The sequence below is a fragment of the Rhinopithecus bieti genome, unplaced genomic scaffold (assembly GCF_001698545.2).
Source record: "Rhinopithecus bieti isolate Rb0 unplaced genomic scaffold, ASM169854v2 scaffold_48345, whole genome shotgun sequence".
NCBI lineage: Eukaryota > Metazoa > Chordata > Mammalia > Primates > Cercopithecidae > Rhinopithecus > Rhinopithecus bieti.
Genome location: NW_016819344.1, coordinates 513,061 through 535,953, shown reverse-complemented (window position 1 = coordinate 535,953; position 22,893 = coordinate 513,061). Strand labels below are relative to the sequence as shown.

The 22,893-nt window shown below is 44.4% G+C and overlaps 1 protein-coding gene and 1 long non-coding RNA gene across 2 annotated transcripts in view; one reads left to right on the top strand and one right to left on the bottom strand.

Moving 5' to 3' along the window:
* LOC108519668 (uncharacterized) overlaps positions 1-2,053 on the top strand; it is a 13,624-nt gene extending 11,571 nt beyond the window's left edge. Inside the window, exon 4 of the long non-coding RNA XR_001882684.1 lies at positions 1,963-2,053. This is a non-coding gene — a long non-coding RNA (uncharacterized LOC108519668). The remainder of the gene's footprint in view (positions 1-1,962) is intronic.
* Positions 2,054-15,588: 13,535 nt separating this feature from the next.
* LOC108519669 (protein shisa-6 homolog) overlaps positions 15,589-22,893 on the bottom strand; it is a 149,806-nt gene continuing 142,501 nt past the window's right edge. Inside the window, exon 3 of the mRNA XM_017858837.1 lies at positions 15,589-16,497. Coding sequence (XP_017714326.1) covers positions 16,376-16,497 — 122 coding nt within the window. The 3' untranslated portion in view covers positions 15,589-16,375. The remainder of the gene's footprint in view (positions 16,498-22,893) is intronic.

Below are 22,893 nucleotides of genomic sequence, written 5' to 3'. Positions count from 1 at the left end.
TAAAATATAAATGAAACAGCTAAAAACGTACAGCTTGTAAAAAAAAATTAAGTTAATAAACTACCCTACCCAGAAGTTCTAGGCCCTGATGATTTCATAGGAGACCTGTTTCCAGCCTACAAAAGCCAAAGAGCCACTATGTTGTATATATGGTTCCAGAGCATTGAAAATGGAGTGGAATTCCTATTTTTTTTTTTTTAATTTTACTTTAAGTTCTGAGATACATGTACAGAACGTGCAGGTTTGTTACATAGTTATACATGTGCCGTGGTGGTTTGCTGCACCTGTCAACCCATCATCTAGATTAATGCATCTCGCATGCATTAGGTATTTGTCCTAATGCTCTCCCTCCCCTTGCCCCCCAACCCCCGACAGGCCCTGGTATGTGATGTTCCCTTCCCTGTGTGCATGTGTTCTCATTGTTCAACTCCCACTTATGAGTGAGAACATGTGGTGTTTGGTTTTCTATTCCTGTGTTAGTCTGTTGAGGAACGCTTTTACATTGTTGGTGGGAGAATAAATTAGTTCAACCGTTCTGGAAGACAGTGTGGCGATTCCTCAAGGATCTAGAACCAGAAATTCCATTTGACCCAGCAATCCCATTACTGGATATATACTCAAAGGATTATAAATCATTCTACCCTAAAGACACATGCACACACGTATGTTTATTGCAGCACTATTCACAATAGCAAAGACTTGGAACCAACCCTAATAATTTTAATAAAGCAAGTATAACATTGATACTACACAGAATAAAGACAGCATAAGAAAGAAAACTATCAACCAGTATCATTCATGAATATTGACACAAAATGCTAAATGAAATATTAGCAAACAGTATCCAACACTATATTAAGAAAATAAAACAACATGGGATTTATTCCAAGATTGCAAGATTAGGTCAATATTAGGAAATCCATTTACATTACACAACAAACAAACAGATCTAAGGGAAAAGTCTATGATCTCTACAGATGCTGAAAAAGCTTTTGACAAAATTCAATACCCATTCTTGATTAATAAGAAAACTCAAAAAAATAGGAACTGAGGGATAATTTCTCAGCATGAATTCTTGTGAATCAATTTATCTAGCATCTCTATCTACCTTAGTCATAAAGACAGGATCTTAAATGGGAATGCTGTGGAGGGATTTCCACTAACATCAGAAACAAAACAAAAAGGCCCTTTATCTCCACTACTATTCAACATTTTACTAGTGGCATTAATCCAATGCAATCAGACAATAGAGAAGCGTAACTGTAAAGAAGTAAAACTGGTTGGGCACGGTGGTTCAGGCCTGTAATCCCAGCACTTTGGGAGGCCGAGGCTGGCAGATCACTTGAGATCAAGAGTTCGAGATCAGCGTGGCCAACATGGAGAAACCCTGTCTCTACTAAGAATACAAAAATTAGCTGGGCGTGGTGGTGGGCGCCTGTAATCCCAGCTACTTGGGAGGCTTAGGCAGGAGAATCGCTTGAACCCAGGAGGCGGAGGTTGCAGTGAGCTGAGATCGTGCCACTGCACTCCAGCCTGGGCAACAAGAGAAAAACTCTGTCTCAAAAAAAAAAGTAAAACTGCCTGTATTTGCATATGATATGATAGCATACCTAGGATAACAATAATAAAAATAAGCAATAAAAGAAATCAGTAAGGTAGCAGAATATAAAATTAACACAAGGAAATCAATAGCCTTCATATATTCAAGCATAAACAGTTAGAGGGCCTATGGTAGAGAAACCTCATTTACAGACAGCAACAATGATCAGCTACTTAGAAATAAACCTAACAACACGTGATCCCGGACCAGGAAAACATTTTCTTTTACACTAGTGGTACATTTGAATAAACACTTTAGATTATGTACTGGTATTGTATCAATGATAATTTTTCTGATTTTGATAATTATACTGAGCTGTGTAAAACAATGTCCTTGAATTTAAAAAATACTTATGTACTTAGAAATAAAGGGCCACTGTGTGAATCCAGAAGGCAGAGCTTGCAGTGAACCAAGATCGCGCCACTGCACTCCAGTCTGGGCAACAGAGCGAGACTGTCTCAAAGAAGAAAAAAAAAAAAAGAATGAAAAAGAAGAAATAAAGGGCCACCATATCTGAAATTTACTCTCAAATATTTCAGAAAAACAATTATAAAGAAATATATTCTGATTTTGATAATCATAGTGTGGCTGTGTAAAAGAATGTCCTTGAGTTTAAAAAATACATATGTACTTAGAAATAAAGGGCCACGGTGTGAATCCAGAAGGTGGAGCTTGCAGTGAGCCAAGATCGCGCCACTGCACTCCAGTCTGGGCAACAGAGCGAGACTCCATCTCAAAAAAATAAAAATAAAAAAGGAAAAGAAATAAAGGGCCACCATATCTGAAATTTACTCTCAAAAATATTTCAGAGAAATAATTATAAAGAAATATATACATATAGTTACAAAACTGTGTATGTTTATAATGTGTGTATGTGTATATATCGTTATACATAACAAAAGAGAGAGACAGAGACTACGAGAGGCAAAGAGATAGAAAATGATAAACCAAATGTGTTAAAATGTTAAAATTTGGAAAATTCAAAGGATATACAGGAATTATTTGCACTATTATTCTAACTTTTACATATGTCTGAAATTGTTTCTAAATAAAAACATTAAAAAATAAAGTCAGTAAAAAAGTTGTGGGCCTAAAACTGGCTATATAAATGATGGTATAATAGCATATATGATTAAGCAGTCATGGGGGAGGTGCAGAATTGAGCTAAAACTGTAGGTGTAGATATCAAATGATCTACAAGGAATATTAAGCTGAAAAAAAGCAATATGCAGAATTTTGTGTTCAAAAATGTATATGGTTGAGTGGTAATGGGTTCATAAAAGGTACAGAGATTACTCAATTAAAGGGGCACCAACTTTGACAGAGGTGGGAGGGGCTGTCTTAGCACAGATGCATTGTATCTCAGCACATATGCAGGAGTCCTGGAATATTAGAAATGAAAAATATCTTGTTGAAAATTTACAGGTAGGGAGGTGCAGACTCAGAAAGATGAAGCAGTTTTCTAAGACTACATTTACCTGCAAATTCTCAGGTCTCTTGACTCCCAGGTTGGAGTTGTTTCAATTTATCCATCCAACCATCCACTCATTCTTTAATGAATATCCACTGGGCATCAACTATGCGCCAGGCACTGTGCTAGCCATAGGCAACACAGTGGTCAACATCCCCAGATATGGTCCTTGCTCACATAGGGGCAAAGACAGACATTAGGGAAGACAGCATACAAGTTAAAAATAATATTTTGAAGAGTATGATAAAGAAAATATTATGAAATATATGATTTTCATTTGAGGGCCAAGGAAGACTTACTAGAGAAAGGAAAATTTAGGCAGAGACCTGAATGATGAGTATATTGGTCCAATAGGTACCAAAGTGGAAGAACATTCCAGATAGAAGGAAGAGCCTGTGCAAAGGCCCTACAAAGGGAAGAGCAGAAAGGAAGCCAATTTTGGCTAGAGTGCAGTGAGCAAGAAGGACAGCAGCAGAGCAAGATGCCTGAGTGTTAAGCAAGGGCTAGATGAGTAGAGCCTTGTTTGCTTTCATTCTGAGTCATGTTTTCTACCACAGAATAAAGGAATGAAAGAAGAGTATGTGCATCTTGCGATTTCAGAGTTTTGAGCTCAGTATTTTTATGATGGGCAAGCACTGTTCCAAAGAGTTAGGGTGTGTGTGTGTGTGTGTGTGTGTGTGTGTGTGTGTGTGTATGATATATATGATTCTGGCTCCAATAAAGCCTTAGAGGTTTTAGAACCTAGGTAATAACAATAGAGCTGAGCTTTAGAAATGTTACATTGGAATACGTTAGGTTAGGAAGGTACATTGGAATAAATTTGGTTAAATGAGGTAGAATGAGTTAGATCACTCTGGCTGCTCAGTAGAGGACAGGATGTGGGTGGAGAGTGGGCAGTGGAAATGGAACTCCATGGAGGAGGCCTTTGCAACTCGTCTGGATAGGAAGCAGAGGAAGCACAGACTAGAATCCTGGCTAAGAAGGGGGCAAATGATGTGGAAGTTCAAGAGAATGAAATAGAATGGTAACGGACTTGGACGCAGGCAGTGAGAGAGAGAAAGATGTCAAGGATAGTGTGCAGTGTGGAGAGTGCTGCTTGAGCAACTGTGTAGCTAGTGGAGCCATTTACCAAGGTGGGGAACACCAGGGGAAGAAGAAGTTGAGGGAAAAGGGCCAAGGCCCAATACATGACTGAGCAATCATACAGAATGATCTACCTCAATAAATGCCCAGATATCTTCTTAAAGGGGATCTCCTGAAGACTAAGAATGTCTCATATCTAAAGAAAAGGCTACGATGACAGAATTTGGGCAGAATTTGGGCTTAGGGGCAAATGCTCAAGAGCAAGAACATTCCCCAGGACCTCTCAATTCACATAAAACAGGGCACTACTTATTCTACTCATTTGGTCCACTGGTACCCCAACTCCCACCTGATGCAGCCAAAGAACCTGCCTTCTTCAGCCCCAGCCATGTAGGGCCTTCTTTGTGGATCCTGGCTTGAGGTTTCATTCCCTCATTGCCCACTTGTCTACATTTTTGGCTCTCTCCTTTGTTTTTCACTGTGGGAACCATGTCTTCATCTGTGTAAGCATAAGCTTCTCTCTAATCTGCTACACCCCAAGCTGGGCATAGCTCATGTCTTAGTCCATTTGTGTTGCTGTATCAGAATACCTGAGACTGGGTAATTTACAAAGAAATGACGTTTATTTGGCTCATGATTCTGGTGGCTGCAAAGTCCAGGACTGGGCAGCTATATCTGCTGAGGGGCTCATGATGCTTCTACTCATGACAAAGCAAAGCGGGGTCTAGGCGTGTATGGAGATCACATGGCAACAGAGGAAGCAAGAGAGCATCTAGGAAGCCAACTCACTTTTATAATAACCCACTCTCAGGATATTAATCCAGTTCTGAGAGAGAAAGAACTCACCCCTGTGGGACAGCAATAATCTATTCCTGAGGAATCCTCCCCCAAGAGCCAATACCCTTCTACTAGGCTCCACCTCCCAACACTGCAGCACTGAGAGTCAAATTTCAACACGAGTTTTGGCACAGCAGCTAATGACTATGCCATAGCCCTATCTATTTCGGTTGAATGGATTCAGGGCTCAGGCGTTCAACTGCTCTTAGTGAAAAACTAGAAAACCATTACATTTCCCCAGAGTTACTCCCCAGGACAGAAGAAAAAAAAAAAGATTCACTGGGAAGCAGATGAAGAGAACAAGAGTCTGACATCAATCCTATTCAAGGAATGAATACTTTATGAGCTCTGGCCCCTCTGAACCCAAACTGCAAATTTATGAATTCCTTGTGGAAGGGCCTTCAGGTATGAACTATGAATAATCTGCTATTAACCTTAGAAAAAAGCCACTTCTCTTCAGTCCCATATTCATATTGGGAGGGTCTTATTACTGGTACCTTAAACAAGGATATGAGTGGTCTAAGACTCAGAGTGGCAGAAGAATAGACTGCTCTGAGAACACATGGGGTGTTGAAACTCAAAGATATCCTCTGGGGGAAAATCTCCCCACCTTATTTGATGCAATAGGCCTACATTTAGGAAGTATCTTATCTTGAAACTATCCCAGAATGTCAGACAATAAAGGGTCTTATCAATCTTCAAGGCTCTGATTTACATGAGGAAACTGAGGCCTGCAACAGTGAAACTATCCATGATTGGGGTCATGGTTGAGTCTCTGGGGAGCACGAAATCCATAAACCCACTCAACTCCCTTCAGCTCTGCAGTCTGAGCTGCACAATTCATGCAAATGGGGACACTCGTGCTGAGAAGAGTAGAAGTGAGGGGAGTTGAACATCAGTTTGTAGTACATCTCTGTCAATGGAGTCAACCACACACAGAGGTCTGCTTTTTGTGTGTTGCTTCGCTCCTTCATTCTGTTCTTAAAGGCAGAAGTGTAAGAAGGAGGAAGAGGGCATGGACAGTGGTCATTAATTGTAATGTTTAACTCAGCCCACATTTTTGTGCCTGGAAGGATTCAGGACACTGTCTCCAACCCGCCTTTCTAGCTCTGTTTCCTACTGCCCCCTACAGGTCTCCTACGGTGCCTTCAATTTTCCACTACCTGCCTACAGGTGTCCTATAGCCCCATCACTTTCTTATTACCCTTTACAGGTGACTTACGGCCCCATCATCTTCCTGCCAACCCTCTACAGTTGACTTATGGCCCCATCACTTTCCTGCTCTACCCTCTACAGGTGACTTATGGCCCCACACACCTGCATTTCCATGATCATGTCTTTGTTTAGGAGGCTCCCTCACCTGAAATACCTGTCCTGCCCTATTCTTGACCTGTCACTTTTTTCTTTTCCTGCAAGGCCTCCTCCCATAGGAGGCCATTGAGCACCCGTCCATTCAGAGGCAACATTTTTCTCTTATAATATCTTCCACTGTTCTTGGGATCTACTTCATGGCACTTCCCATTTACTCAGCAGGAGTTTTACTGCCTGGCTTCTCATAGGCAGAATCTGTCTTACTCATCTTTGCTCAACTGATCCTTGAATTTCACTGGAATGGGCAAATATACATGTCTCTGTGGCTGATTTTGGTTCCCTATCTAGAACAGGTCACTGGAATCTTAAGGGGTCTCTGCATCCCCCCTCAGAGCTCTTCAAATTATTTTCCTCCTCAGCTATAGGACAACCTGCCTTCCAACATGCAGGATATGGAATGAGACTGTGTGGCACATGAATCTTAGAAGTGATCTTAAAGGCCATTGAGGGGACGTCACTGAAATTTTAGAAAATATTTTCTATCAGTGCTTCTCAAATTTTAATGCATGTATGAATTACCTGGAGTTTTTGTGATAATAAAATGGTGATTCTGATTCAGTAGGTTTGGGGTGCGGCCCGGGAGTCTGCATTTCTCACTGGCTCCCAGGGGAAGCCAAGTGGCTGGCCTGGCATCATCCTTTGAGGGGTAAGGTTCTACAGCACTCTTAAGCTCCAAGAACATGAAGGGTGCCCACTGCTTGAGTGCTCAGAGCTCTGGTGCAGGTGTTTCTCCTACAGTCTCCACAATAGCCCTGATAAGTAGGTAGTACTGTTACCCTATTATATAGATGAATGTCAAAGAGGCCAAAGTCACACAGCTAGCAAGGTTGGAGCCAGGAGTCCAGCATGTCTGACTCCATGACTCTCTTCACAGTTTTCTTCTTCCAACAACCATCGAATGAAGAATGTTTACATTACTATTTGGAGTGGAGTAAGACTGAGGCTGAGGGCATGATTCTAGGCAGGAGGGGCTGAAATTTATTTATTCTGCCTTGTTTATAATCTGCACAGAAGCAGAGTCACAGAATAATATAGTTATGTTCCAAACGGTGATGCCCTGAGAACACCAGTCTTCTGCCATACTTCTAGGCCCCCATGAAATCCTGGCCACTGTGGATTGACAGGCTGTTTTCTCCTGGCCACAGACCCCAGCTGGCATAGAGAAGCCATTCCTATCTCCTTCCTGGGGCTTGACTTAGCCCCACAGCTTAGCTTTCAGGGTCTGGGAGACTCTTGGCAGTGAGCAGTAGAGAATGAGGGAAGCAAATGCCAAGGGCTGGCACCCAGGAAGGGGAGATTCCCAACTTGGATGACCAGTCAGTGCCAAGACCAATGCCAGGAAGAGAGACTGTACTAGCCCAAGGGTCATGGCAAGAGAAAGCTCAGATCTGGCACCAGGGACAGATTAGAAAACAAGAAGAGCAGCAGCCCAGAGCTGCTAGACCTCTGGCTGAGCAAGCCAGCCTCTGGGAAAACAACTCCGTCCTCTCTCCTCTCCCAAAGAGACGGTAAAGAAAGCACCAAGATTAGGGTTATAACAGACTTTCCGTGAGCCTCCCCTTCTGCCTAACAGAAAGAAAGACAAGCTGGTGAACGCTGAGGAATACGGGACACATTCATGATCCCCAATGTCCAAAAGTCTCTCTTGCTCCCAACCGGGGGCCATGGGAGATCCAGCTATACCTGAGTTACTCCCCTCTTTAGGAAAGCATCCATGTACCCTATAGGTAAGAGCTGAAACTTCCTCAAGCAAGCAGCCTTGCAGTTTATCTGGCACTCCTCCTTTGCCCGGTACTATCTCTCCTCTCCTTACACCAGCCCAGAAGACTGTCCCAGTGGATTGCCCTGCCACCTGCATGGGCCAATGGTAGCAGGCCCACAAACAAGCATTAAACAGGGATATGAATGGTCCAGGACTCAACATATGCCTGGTGGATGGGAATTTTTCTCTGTGACACCATTTGCCAAGGTAGTGTGAGTTGGGTGACAGCTTAGATGCCCCATGGAGATACCAATCCATGTGCCACTTCAAACCAAGCACTCTCTTAGAATGAGGTGAGCTAAAGAAGAACGATGCCCATTCCCTGGGTCAGCCTGTAGACTGACTTCCTTGGGGCCAGGCCTATGGCTTCAAGTGAGTCCCCTGAGGGCAAATGTGGTGGTGCTACCTTAGAGGTGGACTCTGTGGGTGGCTCAGGAACTTTTTCCATGCTTGAGTGCTTAGTGCTCTATACTGCTCCTCATGTCAACCTGACTGGCTTAATTGCTGTGAATCCAGCTAGAGACGGAGTCCTGGGCCATACCAAGGAGTCACAGCATCCTTTCAGCTTTCCGGAGGGTGGTGGGTATTCTTGTTAACAGAACCCATATGGGAAATGGAGTTTTGCAGAATCATTGCCCTTAGGCAAAATGACTGAAATTGCAAACAGAACTACCCAACTGAGAACCCTCAAAGGTTTGTTTTTTTTTTTATCTTTAAAATATATATATATATATATCCATATAAACTTGTTTGAACAGTAGTTCTGTTGAGGACAAAACTCACCATTCCTACAGGCCCATCTTTACTTCTGATGCAATCATTTTTTACCAAGTAGCTATGGTGTGAGGTTGACTGGATTCTAACAACATATGGAATCACACTGACACTCCATATTTTCCGAAGGGTAAGACTTAGGGACAGCCTGTGGGTGCTATCTAGGGTCATGGGAAACACTACTGAATAAAGCTGAGCACACCAAGTCAATGACAGGTTCTCCGTATCCAGCCGTTAATCAGGAGTGAACGGACATGAAGTAAACAGGGGTGCTGTCCCACAGGTGCAGATCCGAACGACCAATAGTCAGCTGAGATCTTTGGTGTCCTCAGACCAGAACCCGAGAGTTCCGCTCTGCTCTGCTCCCACTCCTCCCCATCCACGCCTCACCTACAGAGCCACACAAGAAAGACGGCTCCCAGGTGGTACTGGCTTCACAGAGGCCATTCCCAGGCAAGCCTGTACTTCCCTCTCAGCGTTGAAAAAGCTCACTGTTGCCATGGAGACTGGACGCCTTCTGAGCGCTGTGCTTTATCTAGAGTCCAGCGTTCAAACACCTTGGTATACTCAAACCCACTCACTCCCCTGGCTCTCCGGATCGTGAAAATATCAAGGCAGGGTTCTATTAGTCAAATGCCTCAGACGCCTCCTTACCACAATCCACTGTTGGTCTGGGGTTCTTGGCCAAATCCTGGTGTGGGGGTGGCAGCCTGTGATTTTACGGAGGCCCACACATACACATGCATCCTTTCTCCCTAGGAGAAAAGACCTAATTTCAAATCTTGTATCATGTGAGGCCACAGACAGCACCCAGACAAATGGGCTGGTGTGAGTGGTGAGCATGGCCCCTGGATCAGATCAGTCGTGGGGCTGCGGAAAAGGCTGAGGAGATAAAGCGAGCTCAGCCCCATAAAGCAGTGCTGGGTAGGATGTCCACAGTCCACGTAAAACCTGACGCAGCTGGAGGAGGTCCCTGACCTCAGCTTCGATTAACTTCTCTGCTTTGTTCAGCCTCCCACGTTAATGGTTAGTCCCTGGCCATCGTTACTTCCCAAAGTCACACTCCTCAAAAATCTTCTACTCTCACATCCTCCACCAGTTCCAGGGACCAAGGTTCTTACCCTTGCTTCCCCTTGTCCTGCTTTCTTACCCCCATTAGACTATTTACCCCATTCATCATTGACTAACATCTCTGCGTTTTCTGAATTTTATAAGCCAGGCCTGGCTTCATGCACTTCTCAGAGTCAGATACAGCAAGTGCCATCAGCCTAGCCTCTAGAATTCCTCCAGCCCCACAGCTCCTCCTCCTCCTCAGATCGGTGCGCTTGCACAGCCAAGGGGGTACCTCTGTGATTCCCCTTGTTGGTGAGACTCCTAAATTGGCCTCAGGATGGTCACTTTTCCAGCCTTGACCTCATCACCTGCTCCTACGCACTCAACCCTTTTTTAGCATTTAGTCCCTGAACTTTCCGCCTCAGACCCCATGGAGTACCTTTCTGGGCAGCAGGATGGCCATACCCAACCCAGTCCCCAAGAGCATTATCTGGATGGGATGACAGGATCTGTTCAGGGTTGTTCTGTGGGGTCTGGAAAGGTGCTTTCAGGCCAACAGCTCCTTGCATTCTGGCCTTGTCTCCATCTCCCAGGTGACCTCAGAGCAGTTCCAATATTTCCTAGGGCCTTGGAGCTGTGCCAGTTCGAGCTCTGGGCAGAAGGACCCTTATGCTATGTCTCTGGGTTCTGTAGGTCATTGTGAAAAATGATTTGAAGCCAAACTGGCTGGGCTTTCTCCCACACCATTAGGGTGACCAACTGTCCTCATTTGCCAGAAACTTTTCCTAGGACACAGGATTTTCAGTGCTAAAACTAGACAGTCCTGGGCAACCTGGGATGGTCGGTCACCCTAACCCCTCACTTACAGCTGATGGTTTGCTTTCCATTTCACTGAGAAATGATCACATAGATCCACTTGCCTGCACCTCCATTCCCTGCCTTAATTGCTCCAAAGCTCCTAACTCCATTGGACCTACTTCATATATTTACTTGCGTGTTGATTTATTTCTGTCTTCTCTGACTGACATGTAAGTTTGTCTGCTGTATCCTCAGTGCCCAGGACAGCGTCTAGCATTCAGCCAGTGCTCAGGAAATGTGATTTAGTGGAGGAATTAATGGAAAAATGCGCAATCGCTCCTACAACAGAGTGATCACTGTAGCTCCTTCCTTTTCAAAGGCTTCAAAATGTCTCTTTCTCTCTCCCTTGGTCTTTCTCTCTCTCTCTCTAACTCCCACCGTCCTCCACCTGGCTCCCTGCATGGCAGAAAGGGCCTGGTGAGTGGTGAGAAATACCAGAGGAGGAGGGCAGGCAGTAACTCGCATCGTCACCTCCATGGGGACCTACATGTCACATTCACTCTGCAGCTGCAGTGAGCACATCTGCCACTGCCGCTACCACCACTGTAAGGACCCCTTACTCAGACCTGGCGTGGCCAGGGATATCCCAGTGGAAACCACTGGAATGGACAATATTGACATGTGGGGATTCTGGAAAGAATTCCCTGGCTTTTTCAACCAGGCTCAAAAATCAGCCAGCCTGACTGAGTTTTTAACCAAATTGCAAAGTCAAAGCTTCCTGTCCGGAAGAGCAGTCCCTGCCAATCCAGTGTCCATGCTGTAACTCCTGGCTCATCTTTTTTACGACTTCCTGTCTTGCAAAATGTGTGCCTCTAACAAGAAGAGTCATCTTCTATTGAGCATTACGTGTGGTTCCCATGGAAGCACAGCCCATCCACCACCTCAGCTGCTCCCCAGCTTGGAGAGGCAGGATAGCACAGTGAGCAGCAGCAGATCTTCAGAATCAGGCCTGGATTTGGAACAAAACACGACTGACTGCTTGATGTTGACTTAGGCAAGCTGCTCAACTGCTCTGAGTTTCACTTTTTGCCTATGAAGTGAAGGTAACGAGCTCTCCCACAGGGTGGTTGTAAAGGTGAAGATACGGGCACACAGTATGTATGTATGTATGTAAAGACCTGGTACATAGTAAATGCTCAACAAATAGAAGTCTTCATCACCAAGCTTTCATGGTGGCAGCCTGGGAGGACTCTTTGCCTTGCTAAAGACTGTTCTGGGTTCCAGTGTTGGGGGCCGGTTGATCTTGTCTAATGAACGAAGAAAAGATTTCAGGGGAATCTGGCCTACATTCACGGTCGCTCAGATCAGCATCTTAGCCCTAGATTCTATTTATCATAAGCGATGAATGAACAGGAGGTCAAAGAAAGGAACTAAGGAAAGGGAGACATGCAGAAGTAGGTACTTAGAAGGAGACAGTCAGAGGAAAAGTAAGAATTATAAGAAAAAGAATGAGCATGCCATTCAGTTAGCAAGTCCTGAAAAAGGGTGTCAGAACTAATTCTAGTCCCTGGGGAGCCTAAGGTGGTGCTATGCAACCTGGGGGGTTGGTCAATCACTGTAGAACCTTCTAGACAAAAATGAAGGCTCTGCCCACAGGTGAGAGACAGTAGAGGCCTTTGAGGGATATGGAACCCCCACAGGCAGAATTCTATGTTTTATATAAGGTCTCACATTCTCAGTCCCACTAACAAAAGAATACCCATTTATTGTAGGCTTCCTTTGAGAGTATTTAATTACCCATGCACTATGGATCTTGTTACAAAGCAGACAGATCCATATGCATTCTTACCCCCAAGCCCTTGAAGTGGAGGAGCCCCCACTGATGCTAGAGGGTGCTTCTGTCTCCAAGCTGCCTCTAGAGCCTATAAAAAAGGGCTGACAGGACTGGGCGCAGTGGCTCATGCCTGTAATCCTAGCACTTTGGGAGGCTGAGATGGGCAGATCACCTGAGGTCAGGAGTTCGAGACTGGCTTGGCCAACATGATGAAGCCCTGTCTCTACTAAAAATACGAAAATTAGCCAGGCATGGTGGCGCATGCCTGTAGTCCCAGCTACTTGGGAGGCTGAGGCAGGAGAATTGCTTGGACCCAGGAGGCGAAGGTTGCAGTGAGTCAAAATTGTGCCACTGCACTGCACGCCACCCTAGGTGACAGAGTGAGACTCCGTCTCAAAAAAAAAGAAAAAGAAAAAAAAAAAAAAGGCTGACAGAACTGATATCAACTAAGATTCCAATGAAGACTCCCCCGCTCACTTAGAACAAGGACCATCCATGCTTGGCTCTTGGATAATCAGAGTCTGATTAGAAATACACATTAAATTAAGTGATCCAGGTTAGTAGGGCAATGGCAAGGCAGGTGTTGGCTACCCATTTAGTCCTGAGAGTCAGAATGGGGCAATGCAATGGCCAGATGCCACCAGGAGGCCTAAGGAAAATGTTGGATGAAGGTGGAGAAAGGCATAAAGGAAGAGGATCTACTGAAGTTAAAACAAAGGATAGAGAAAGAAAACAAAGAGAATTAAACACATACAAATGAAAATGACCCCACATTACATGTTTCTGAATTGTTCCCTTCCATGGGATATTTACATGGGGCCAGTTGCTTACAGCTAGCACTTGGAGTTGAACTTAGTTGCTCTGAAGGAAGAGAGGATGGTTCTCTGCCCTTTACCAGAGATCCAAGCTGTCCAGAGGACTAAAGAGTCCCTGACATTAGAAGGGAAGTTCAGACCAGGTGTAGTGACTCAGTCCCATAAACTCAGCACTTTGGGAGGGGAAGGTGGGAGGATCACTTAAGGCCAGGAGTTTGAGACCAGCCTGGGCAACATAGTGACACCCTGTTTCTACAAAAAATTTTTAAAAAGTAAATTAGCTGGGCATGGGAACATGCACCTGTAGTCCTACTCAAGACGCTGAAATGGAAGGATCACTAGAGCCCAGGAGTTTGAGGTTATAGTGAGCTATGATTGTGCCACTGTACTTCAGCCTGGGCAACAGAGTGAGACCCTGTCTCCCTCTCTCTCTCCTTCTCCCTCTAAAAAAGGGAATCTCCATTTTCGAAGTCTGCCTGCACCCCCTACCCCCACCACCACCCTCAAACCCAGATTCTTTGTTCTTGAAACTTCAGCTGTTCTCTAAATAGGGAAATACACATAAGGTACATTCCTGGAAAGAGAAGGTGTCAGAAGCCTTGGTAGAGAAGGGAATGGGGAGAAAAAATACGGCACAAATAGTGAATGGGGAGAACAAACAATGCACGCACAGGAGGGGAAGGTGGTGCCACACAGAACAAGTTAAGATGGGAGATAAGGAGCATCAGACACAGGCATGGGCAGGGGAGAGTCTCCTGGATGTCCCGAGCAGCAGTGACTGAAAGGACAGATAGGGACTGGGAATCACCTTTATGTGGCTATGATGGAGTCCAGTTCATTTGGAAGCAGCCTTAAGTCCACAAATGGATAAATGCATGATCTGGCTGCCCTATGGCTTGGATCCTCTCTCTTTCCACTCTCGTCCTCTTTTATCCTGCTGTACTCATACTGGCCTCCTTTCTACTTCCCCAATTCCCACCTTATTGGAGAGGCCTTCCCTGGCAAGAGCAGCTTCCTGCCACTGCACTCCCTGCTGCCTGCTTTAATTTTTCTCCTTGTACTTATTGTCAATAATTTATTTTGTCTGTTTCCCCCAGTGGAATGTGAGTTCTGTAAGGAACTCCGTAAACTCCGTATCTTCTAAATATTGCTTAGCACATAGCAGGCCTCATTAAATATTTGTTGAAAGAATGCATGAACCGAAAGCCATCATATTTATTATATGTATAAAGAGTTCTGTTGGCTGAAGTGTTGGGTGTTTTGGGTTGGACCCCCTATAAGGGTAAGGGGTAGGGGAAAGGGTCCGTAACCACAGCAGTGGAGAAACCTCCATAAGAGCTGCTGTGTTCTGTTTGGAAATCCGTATTTCCACCTCTGCTCCGAGGTTTGTAGGCTTGTGGCAGCTGGCCTCCACATTGGCCCCCAACAGTCCTCGGCTCCTGACATTCATGCCTCACTGTAGTTCACACCCACTCAGAACAGGATATTGCAAAAATAACGGCGTGCAACCAATAGTATTGGTCATCAAAGACGCAGTGTCTTCTTTCTCTTTCTCTGATTACCCACCCTGAGGAAATCCAGGCACCATGCAGTGAAGACACTCAGCTACCCAGGGAGAGAACGTCACAGGGAGGAACTGAAGCTTCTTGCCAACATCCAGCACGATGTGAGTGAAGCATCTTGGAGGCAGATCCTCCAGCCCTAGTCAAGCCTTCAGAGGAGGCAGCCCTGCCTGACGTAGTGATGGCAACCTCATGAGACTCCAAGCCCAAAGCACTCAGGTTCCCAACCCACAGGAACCATGTGAGATAAGAGATGTTTATTACTGTTTTAAAATGCTAAGTTTGAGAGTAAATTGTTTCACAGTGCTAGGTAATAATCACAAAGTGGATGATGTGGGGACAAGCAATCCCAGGTTTGAGTTGATAGACTATGGCCCAGAATGTATCTTTTAGTGAGTAACTGTGAAGTGCATTTCCCACTCTGGAGATAGCTGGTCCCAGTTTGATTCTGCAACTCTTAGTAGCCACAAATGCCACCTGTATCCTCAATAAACTTTATTTAGACACAAATAGACACAACAGAAAATACATACACAGATACAGATTTTTTTTTCTCTATAGGATGAACAAACATCACATAAGGAATTGTAAAAGTAGGTGCATGGAACGTAAGAAAATATTGCACAGTTCCTTGTTTACTCACACAAGACACATATCTCAGGGGAAGACAGGGATACACTATCCCTACAACAGAATTCACATTTGATCTATAACAGCACACAGGTATTGGGACGGTAATCAAAGGAGTTAGGGATCCAGTGACTCTTGATGTGACAGAATGCTCACAACACTCGTAGGACCTTGTTTAAACAAAAGACAGAATTGAGGAGGAGTCCGTGCCCCCCGCACAGATGCTCTGCAAGCTGTCAGCTAGGTCGTAAAGCAGCTCAGCAGAAACTCTAGGTTAGCTTTCATCTTGAGGCTTGAAGGTTTGCATAACCTTCTACCTTGGTGTCCACATCCCAGAGTGTTTACGGAGACACACTGAGGATGCTGAAACTCTCCACATGCACACCGGCTTAGATACCACAGTACAGAACGTTGACATCGGTTTATAAAATGCAGCTTTCAAAAGGAAAAGGAATAATAGCCAAGAGGCGAACACACACATTGCAAATGCTGCTACATCCACCGGCAGTGTTTTCTACCACACTCCCGTGGTCCCCTCCCACAGGGAGCCGCCGGCATCTGCGTCCTGCTCTCCGCCATGGGTGGAGTGGGATGGGTGTCTCTTGGAAGTCTATCGCCCTCTAAAGTCACACCTGTGACCTCCTGGTAACTCCTGTCAGAAGCCACGCATGTCACCAGGACAAGCTGCCATGGAACCACCCCGCTTATTCCTGTCCCAGACAAGCCTCTGGCCTCCACACCATCTTCTCATTTCAGATGGGGGTTCCCTAGGCCACCTCTGTATTTTAGTAAAAAATGGTTTCCACTGTACCCTTGGTGTGTCCTCTTCCTAATGTGACAAATCCAGATGAGATGAAGTTATGGAGATCAGGTCCTCCACTTCGGTAAGCATCCTTCCCATAATGCCCTGCAAGAAGATGGGGCAGAATTACCTGGCGCATCCACAACACCAACATGGAAGACAAGCGCAGTTGCACCTCACTCAACAGTGACGGCATGCATACCAGCAGCTAAGTCAGAAGGTGGAGGCAGTCAAGAATATATATACACATATATATAAAATATATATCATATATGAAAATTATATATATTACTGAATATATATACATATACATATACATATACATATATATAATTATATATAATATATGTGTATATATATTAGTATATATACACACATATATATACTCAGGGGAAGACAGGGATACACATCCCTACAACAGAATTCACATCTGATCTATAACATATAATATAATATATATAAGTATATATATACATATATGTATATAAAACTACACAACAAAGAACAAAGTCCTGGGAACATTACATTACATTGAACGTATAGGAGAGCAAAGGAGACACATGGCTTGATTTTGGCATTTCTGGCTGAGTGCAAGGTACACCAGAACCTTAGTCTATTTGTCCCAATGCTCCTTCCTTTATCTCACCTTCCCTCTGTCTCTTTCATCCATTATTCATTTGTTTTTCCTTCCTAATGTTGATGAATCACACCACAACCTGTGGGACTACAGCTTGTGACTTCAGAGAAGTCCGACAGCAGCTGAGGCTGACAAATAGAATGGTGGTTACAAAATACTGAGAAAATATATATGTGCTTCGCTTCCTTGACTTTCTGCAGCAGACATTATCCCCTGCCCGCCTAATGCAGATATCTGTATCTACCTGTGGGTTTGAGGGGAGGAAAAGACGGAGGGCAGGTTAGGATTGTGGATAGAAATTCAAAGAGAAGTAAGTTAATGTTCTACTTCTGACATTCAAAATAGGATTTTGCAGTATGCTTGAAATACAGGCATTGTAAAGAAAGGCCTCCCTGAATGCCCTCCTCAAGTATGCACATGTGAAAATGGAGAAAAACCATTTCTTTCATGTTACCACAAGAGTGTATTAAAAATCGTATGTATAGCTATAACAACGCACAGAACTACTTCAGATATAATGTGAAGTTTAAAAATGGACAGAAACGGTTCACTAAATAGAATCACAGTGCTGTAAAAATTCAAACCGGTGCATGCATGCACACGCACGCACACACACACACACACACAGATAGAAAAAAAGCACACCAACATATCAAAGACAAATGTCTTTGCATAGTAGGAACATGAGTGCTATTTATTCTGTCTTTTCAGCTTTTCTATATTTTCCAAGTGTTTTTTTTCCGTATGAATATGTAATTTGTTTCATATAAATAGGTAAAATAAATGCCTAATGGGCCGGGCGCGGTGGCTCAAGCCTGTAATCCCAGCACTTTGGGAGGCCGAGACGGGCGGATCACGAGGTCAGGAGATCAAGACCATCCTGGCTAACACAATGAAACCCCGTCTCTACTAAAATACAAAACTAGCCGGGCGAGGTGGCGGGCGCCTGTAGTCCCAGCTACTCGGGAGGCTGAGGCGGGAGAATGGCGCAAACCCGGGAGGCGGAGCTTGCAGTGAGCTGAGATCCGGCCACTGCACTCCAGTCCCGGCGACAGAGCGAGACACCGCCTCAAAAAAAATAAAAAAAATAAAAAATAAAAATAAATGCCTAATGGAAAAAATTATGAAAATACAAAGACAATGCAAATCACGATTTTCCTAACAAGCCACTCTCTGGATCAACAGATTGCAACCCTGGGTACGTGCTGGAATCGGGGGTAGGGGAACGAGGAGAAGGAGAGCATTAAGACAAATAGCTAATGCACATGGGGCTTAAAACCCAGACGATGGGTTGACAGGTGCAGCAAACCACCATGGCACATGTATACCTACGTAACAAACCTGCATGTTCTGCACATGTATCCTGAAACTTAAAGTAAAAATTTTTTTTAAATGCAGACCCTCAGACTCAACTCCAGAGATTCTGATTCAATTGGCTGGGGTCCAGGCTTAGGCAGGTATATTTTTAAAACACTCTCTAGTGATTCTAATGTGCCACTAGAAATGATAACGACTGCCTTAGCGTAAATGGAGGAGCAGCCTAAGCTCAGTTTATTCAGGTGGCTTCAATGAGTACCTCTTAGGCACTCAGCTCTACCCACTATTTATATTCAGGGCTTCAGCTCTCTTCCTCGGAAAAGTGGAGTCTAGCTCCACTTCCCTCCCTCTCACCTGAGACCTCAAACCTAAGTATGCATCCACATAGCCAGGAGGGCTTAAAACAGGTGCCGGGTCCCACTCCCAGAGTTTCTGATTCAGAAGACCCAGGATAGGGCTCAAGAGTCCTATCAAAGTCCCCTGGCGATGCGAATGCCACTGTTTTGGGAACCACACTCTGAGAAGTGGTGTCTTCGCGCATCAGGAACAGGAGAATTTTGTCACTGTTTCCCTCACACCCTCCCTTCTGGAATAAGTTACCTCCTTCTTCAGGGCACACAGCTTTCCAGGAGGAGCATTCTTGCTGTAAAATACTGTCACCACAACCCTTACTTTTATAGAATAGAATTATTAGGCCAGGTGCAGTGGTTCATGTCTATAACTGCAGCACTTTGGGAGGCTGAGGCGGGTGGATCACGGGGTCAGGCATTCGAGACCAGCCTGACCAACATGGTGAAACCCGGTCTCTACTAAAAAAAAAATACAAAAATTAGCCAGGTGTGGTGGCACACATCTGTAATCCCAGCTACCTAGGAGGCTGAGGCAGGAGAACCGCTTGAAACCAGGAGGCGGAGGTTGCAGTGAGCTGAGATTGCGCCACTGTACTCCAGCCTGGGCAACAGAGTGAGGCTCCAACTCAGAAAAAAGAAAGAAAAGAACAGAATTATTAGAACTGAACTACGGCTTCTGCCCATCTCCTAGGCCATGTGACAACTCCAGAAACTGAACTCCACTATCTGGAGAAATACGTCTTCATCAGGGGAAGAAGAAGGGGGAGGTCAAAGGTGTGTGGAAGGGTTTGTTACCAGCCCTGGGGAGAGTTGGGACCCTTTTGTAACTCCATCACTTCCTCCCCACCCCACCCACTAACAGAAGAGTAAGAAAAGGAAGAAACGACTCAGAACCCTCATAAATTTGGCCCGCATTAATTCAGAACCTGTGATACATCCTGTAGAATTTGGACTGATGTTTGTGCTTCTTATAAATAACATCTTTGATAAGTAAATCGATACTGAGGAAGATGGAACATAAAACTACGCCTGTGTCACTTACAAATCACTCTTATCTGTCAGGTGGAATAAGGTCCCTCAGGGCTATGCCTTGCTCTGGGGCTCGGGATGATGCTCATTAGAAAGGAACTGAAGTTTCTGGATCACCAACTATGCACCAGGCAGAGAAACAGAGCCTCTGCAAACATAGCGTTTTTTCTTTTGACATAATAATAGCTAACATTGTATATAGCATTTTGTAGTTTACAAAGATCTTTCACATATACACGTTACTTAAAATTGTAGTCAGTGCTGTGCGGTAAGTTGTTTATTATTATTATTCTCCTATTTTCTTGATGGAAAAATAGAGGCCCTTGCATCCAAGTCTTCTGACTCCAAATCTCATGCTCAATCCAGTGTGCACACCTAGCTTCATTTACTCCTCTCAAGAACCTCATGAAAAATGGTCACTTTCCCAAGTTCATGGAGCTAAGTGGTGGTAGATTCTGGTTTCCAACCAGGTCTAGCTGCCTTCAAAGTCCACCATCTTTCTACACTCTCACACTGACCACCTCACCACTGTGGCCTGAACAAATCACCTGTGACCCTTCTCTAGGACAGTGACCAAGGCACAGTAGAAATGTTAGGTCTGGAGAATTCCACTTGGTGACACCCAGGTTCATAGAAGCTGAAGCTTAGAAGTACTGAGGTTTCGAGTCGGGGGAAAAATAAAAGATGCTGGGGCATAATGAGGCAGCACCAAGAACTTTTGAAAGGAATAAAGAATTCTTTGGTCAAATCCGTTTGAAAATGTTGAGTTTAATGAAAAGCTACATAAAAACCAAGTCTAGGGACTTCTCACAAGGCAGTGATCACTGAACTGTCTACGGAGCCTTTATGTGTTTCAAAGCCATCCTTTGGGACACTTTTCGGGAAAGCTGCTCATGAGGCTGAGGTGGAAAAAGCACAATGACAGTTTCAGCTTTCGTTTGAGCTGTGGTTCTCAAAGTTACGTGTGCACCACACTCTCCTGGATGGCACAGATCACTGGGTCCCGGCTCCAGAATCCCAGATTTAGTAGGTCAGAGGAGAGGCCTGACAATTTCCATTCCTAACAAGTTCCCAGATGATGCTGATAACGCTCTTAGGTCCAAGGACAACCCTTCATGAACCACTATGTTTGGACCAGTGACAGGTCAGTCTTCCGCCGGACCCAGGGTCAAGGTCTAGAATGATCTGCATTCTCTGAAGCCTCCAAAGTTTAATATGAACAAAGGCAGCATGAAGGGAAGAAGGGCTGGTTAAAAGTGAAGCCCCGGGCCGGGCGCGGTGGCTCACACCTGTAATCCCAGCACTTTGGGAGGTCGAGGCAGGTGGATCATGAGGTCAGTAGATTGGGAGCATCCTGGCTAACATGGTGAAACCCCAACTTTACTAAAAATGCAAAAACTGAGCCAAGTGTGGTGGCATGCGCCTGTAGTCCCAGCTACTCGACAGAGTGAGACTTCATCTCAAGAAAAACAAAAAGTGAAGCCCTAGGTAGGCAAAGAGAAGAGAGGGGAGTCAGTGCCTCTTCTTTTCCTTGGTGATGCATAAAGTCAATGGGTTGATGATAGGAACTCATGATTATATGAGTAGGTATCACAGGATTTGTTAGCTGTAACACCAAGAACCTCCCCTTTCCGTGTCCTGCCGTCTCTGCCCATCTGCCGCTTATCAGGGTAAGAGGACAAAAGAGGGCAAACTGTGACCAAATTGCAATTCAAGAGAAACAACCATGTATATCCAGCAGAGCTCTGAACAGAAGTAAGCCAAAGTTCCGTGACGCATGAGCAGTTCCATTCACAGGACGGGCAGACACACAGTCCACAGCCAGCGACAAGGGTGGTTTCCGGTTTCAGAGGATGCCTTCCACCACGTGCTGAACCGAATGGTGCAAATCGGCATCCTGGTGATGTCTATACCTCTAGTTCTGCCACTGCCCCCTCACCTTCACCACTGACAACCCTCCCTACAGCAACAAAGATTTCATTTTAGCTCAGTCACTGCCCAGGCTGCCTCGACCTCCCATCAGAACTCCATGCCTTTCCCAAATCTCAGCAGAATTCAGAAGTCCTAGAGACAGCACCAAAGGACAACTGTCCCCAGGCAGGATGCAGATTCAAGCTAAAGAGAGGACCATGGCTGGGTTCCTGGAGTGTGTGATGCAGCTGTCTCTGATAAGAAAGCAAGCGGAGGGAAAGCTTCTCTGTGAAAGAGATTTGGTGCAAGGAAAGGAGGGAAAAAATGAGATCATATCCAAATGGTGATCTCTGTAAGACTTAACAGAATTTTGCATCTGTGAGATTAGGCCAACAGCTATGAGGGGGAAACAAACTGATCAGGACAGTTTGCCTGGGGTTGCAGATCTGGACTAGAGAACAGATACAGAAGGAAACTGATAAAGCAGAGTCCAATGAGAGAAAGGCACTGGATACTCGGAGGGGAAAGACAAAGAGATAAAAACTGTGGGAGAAAAGACGGCACAGAGGACAACTTTAGGAGTCATATCTATTTAAAATAACACTCCCAGAGGAGAGACAGAAGAGAGAGTTCAGAAGCAGTAATTAAAAGTTAATAGTTTTTCTTTTTTTCTGAACAGATGGAAGACGTTGGTCTTTAGATCAAAAGAAAGAATCAAGTACCAGACTATGCATTAAAAGGGACCGATATCTAGATATACCCTGGTGAAATGCCATTTTAAAAAATAAAGGAGAAAACTCAAGCCAGCATCATACAACACAAAACCTACAGAAAGTGCAGCAATGTTTTTAAGAATTTTGAGCCTTTCATTTTTGTAGAGGCGGGACAGTGTACTGGTGGAGGGACACTCTATCTGGAAATGATTGACAAGATTCAAACCTCTGTGTGTCTGTGTCCTCAAATGCAAAAGGAAAACAATGATGATGCCCATTTCATAGGGTCTTTGAGAAGGTTAAATGAGTTAATATATACAATACATATTATATATGTTACATTTAATATGAATTATATATGCTATATGTTACATGAATACAGAAAGCATTTAGAATAGTACTATTAGTATTATTTAAGTACTACTATTACTGCTATTTAAGTACTAGCATTAAGTATTTAGTGTTAAGTGCTAGTACTATTTAAGTACTAGTGGTATTATTTGAGATAAGAGCTTACTATTATTTTGAATGAAGATGTTTTGAT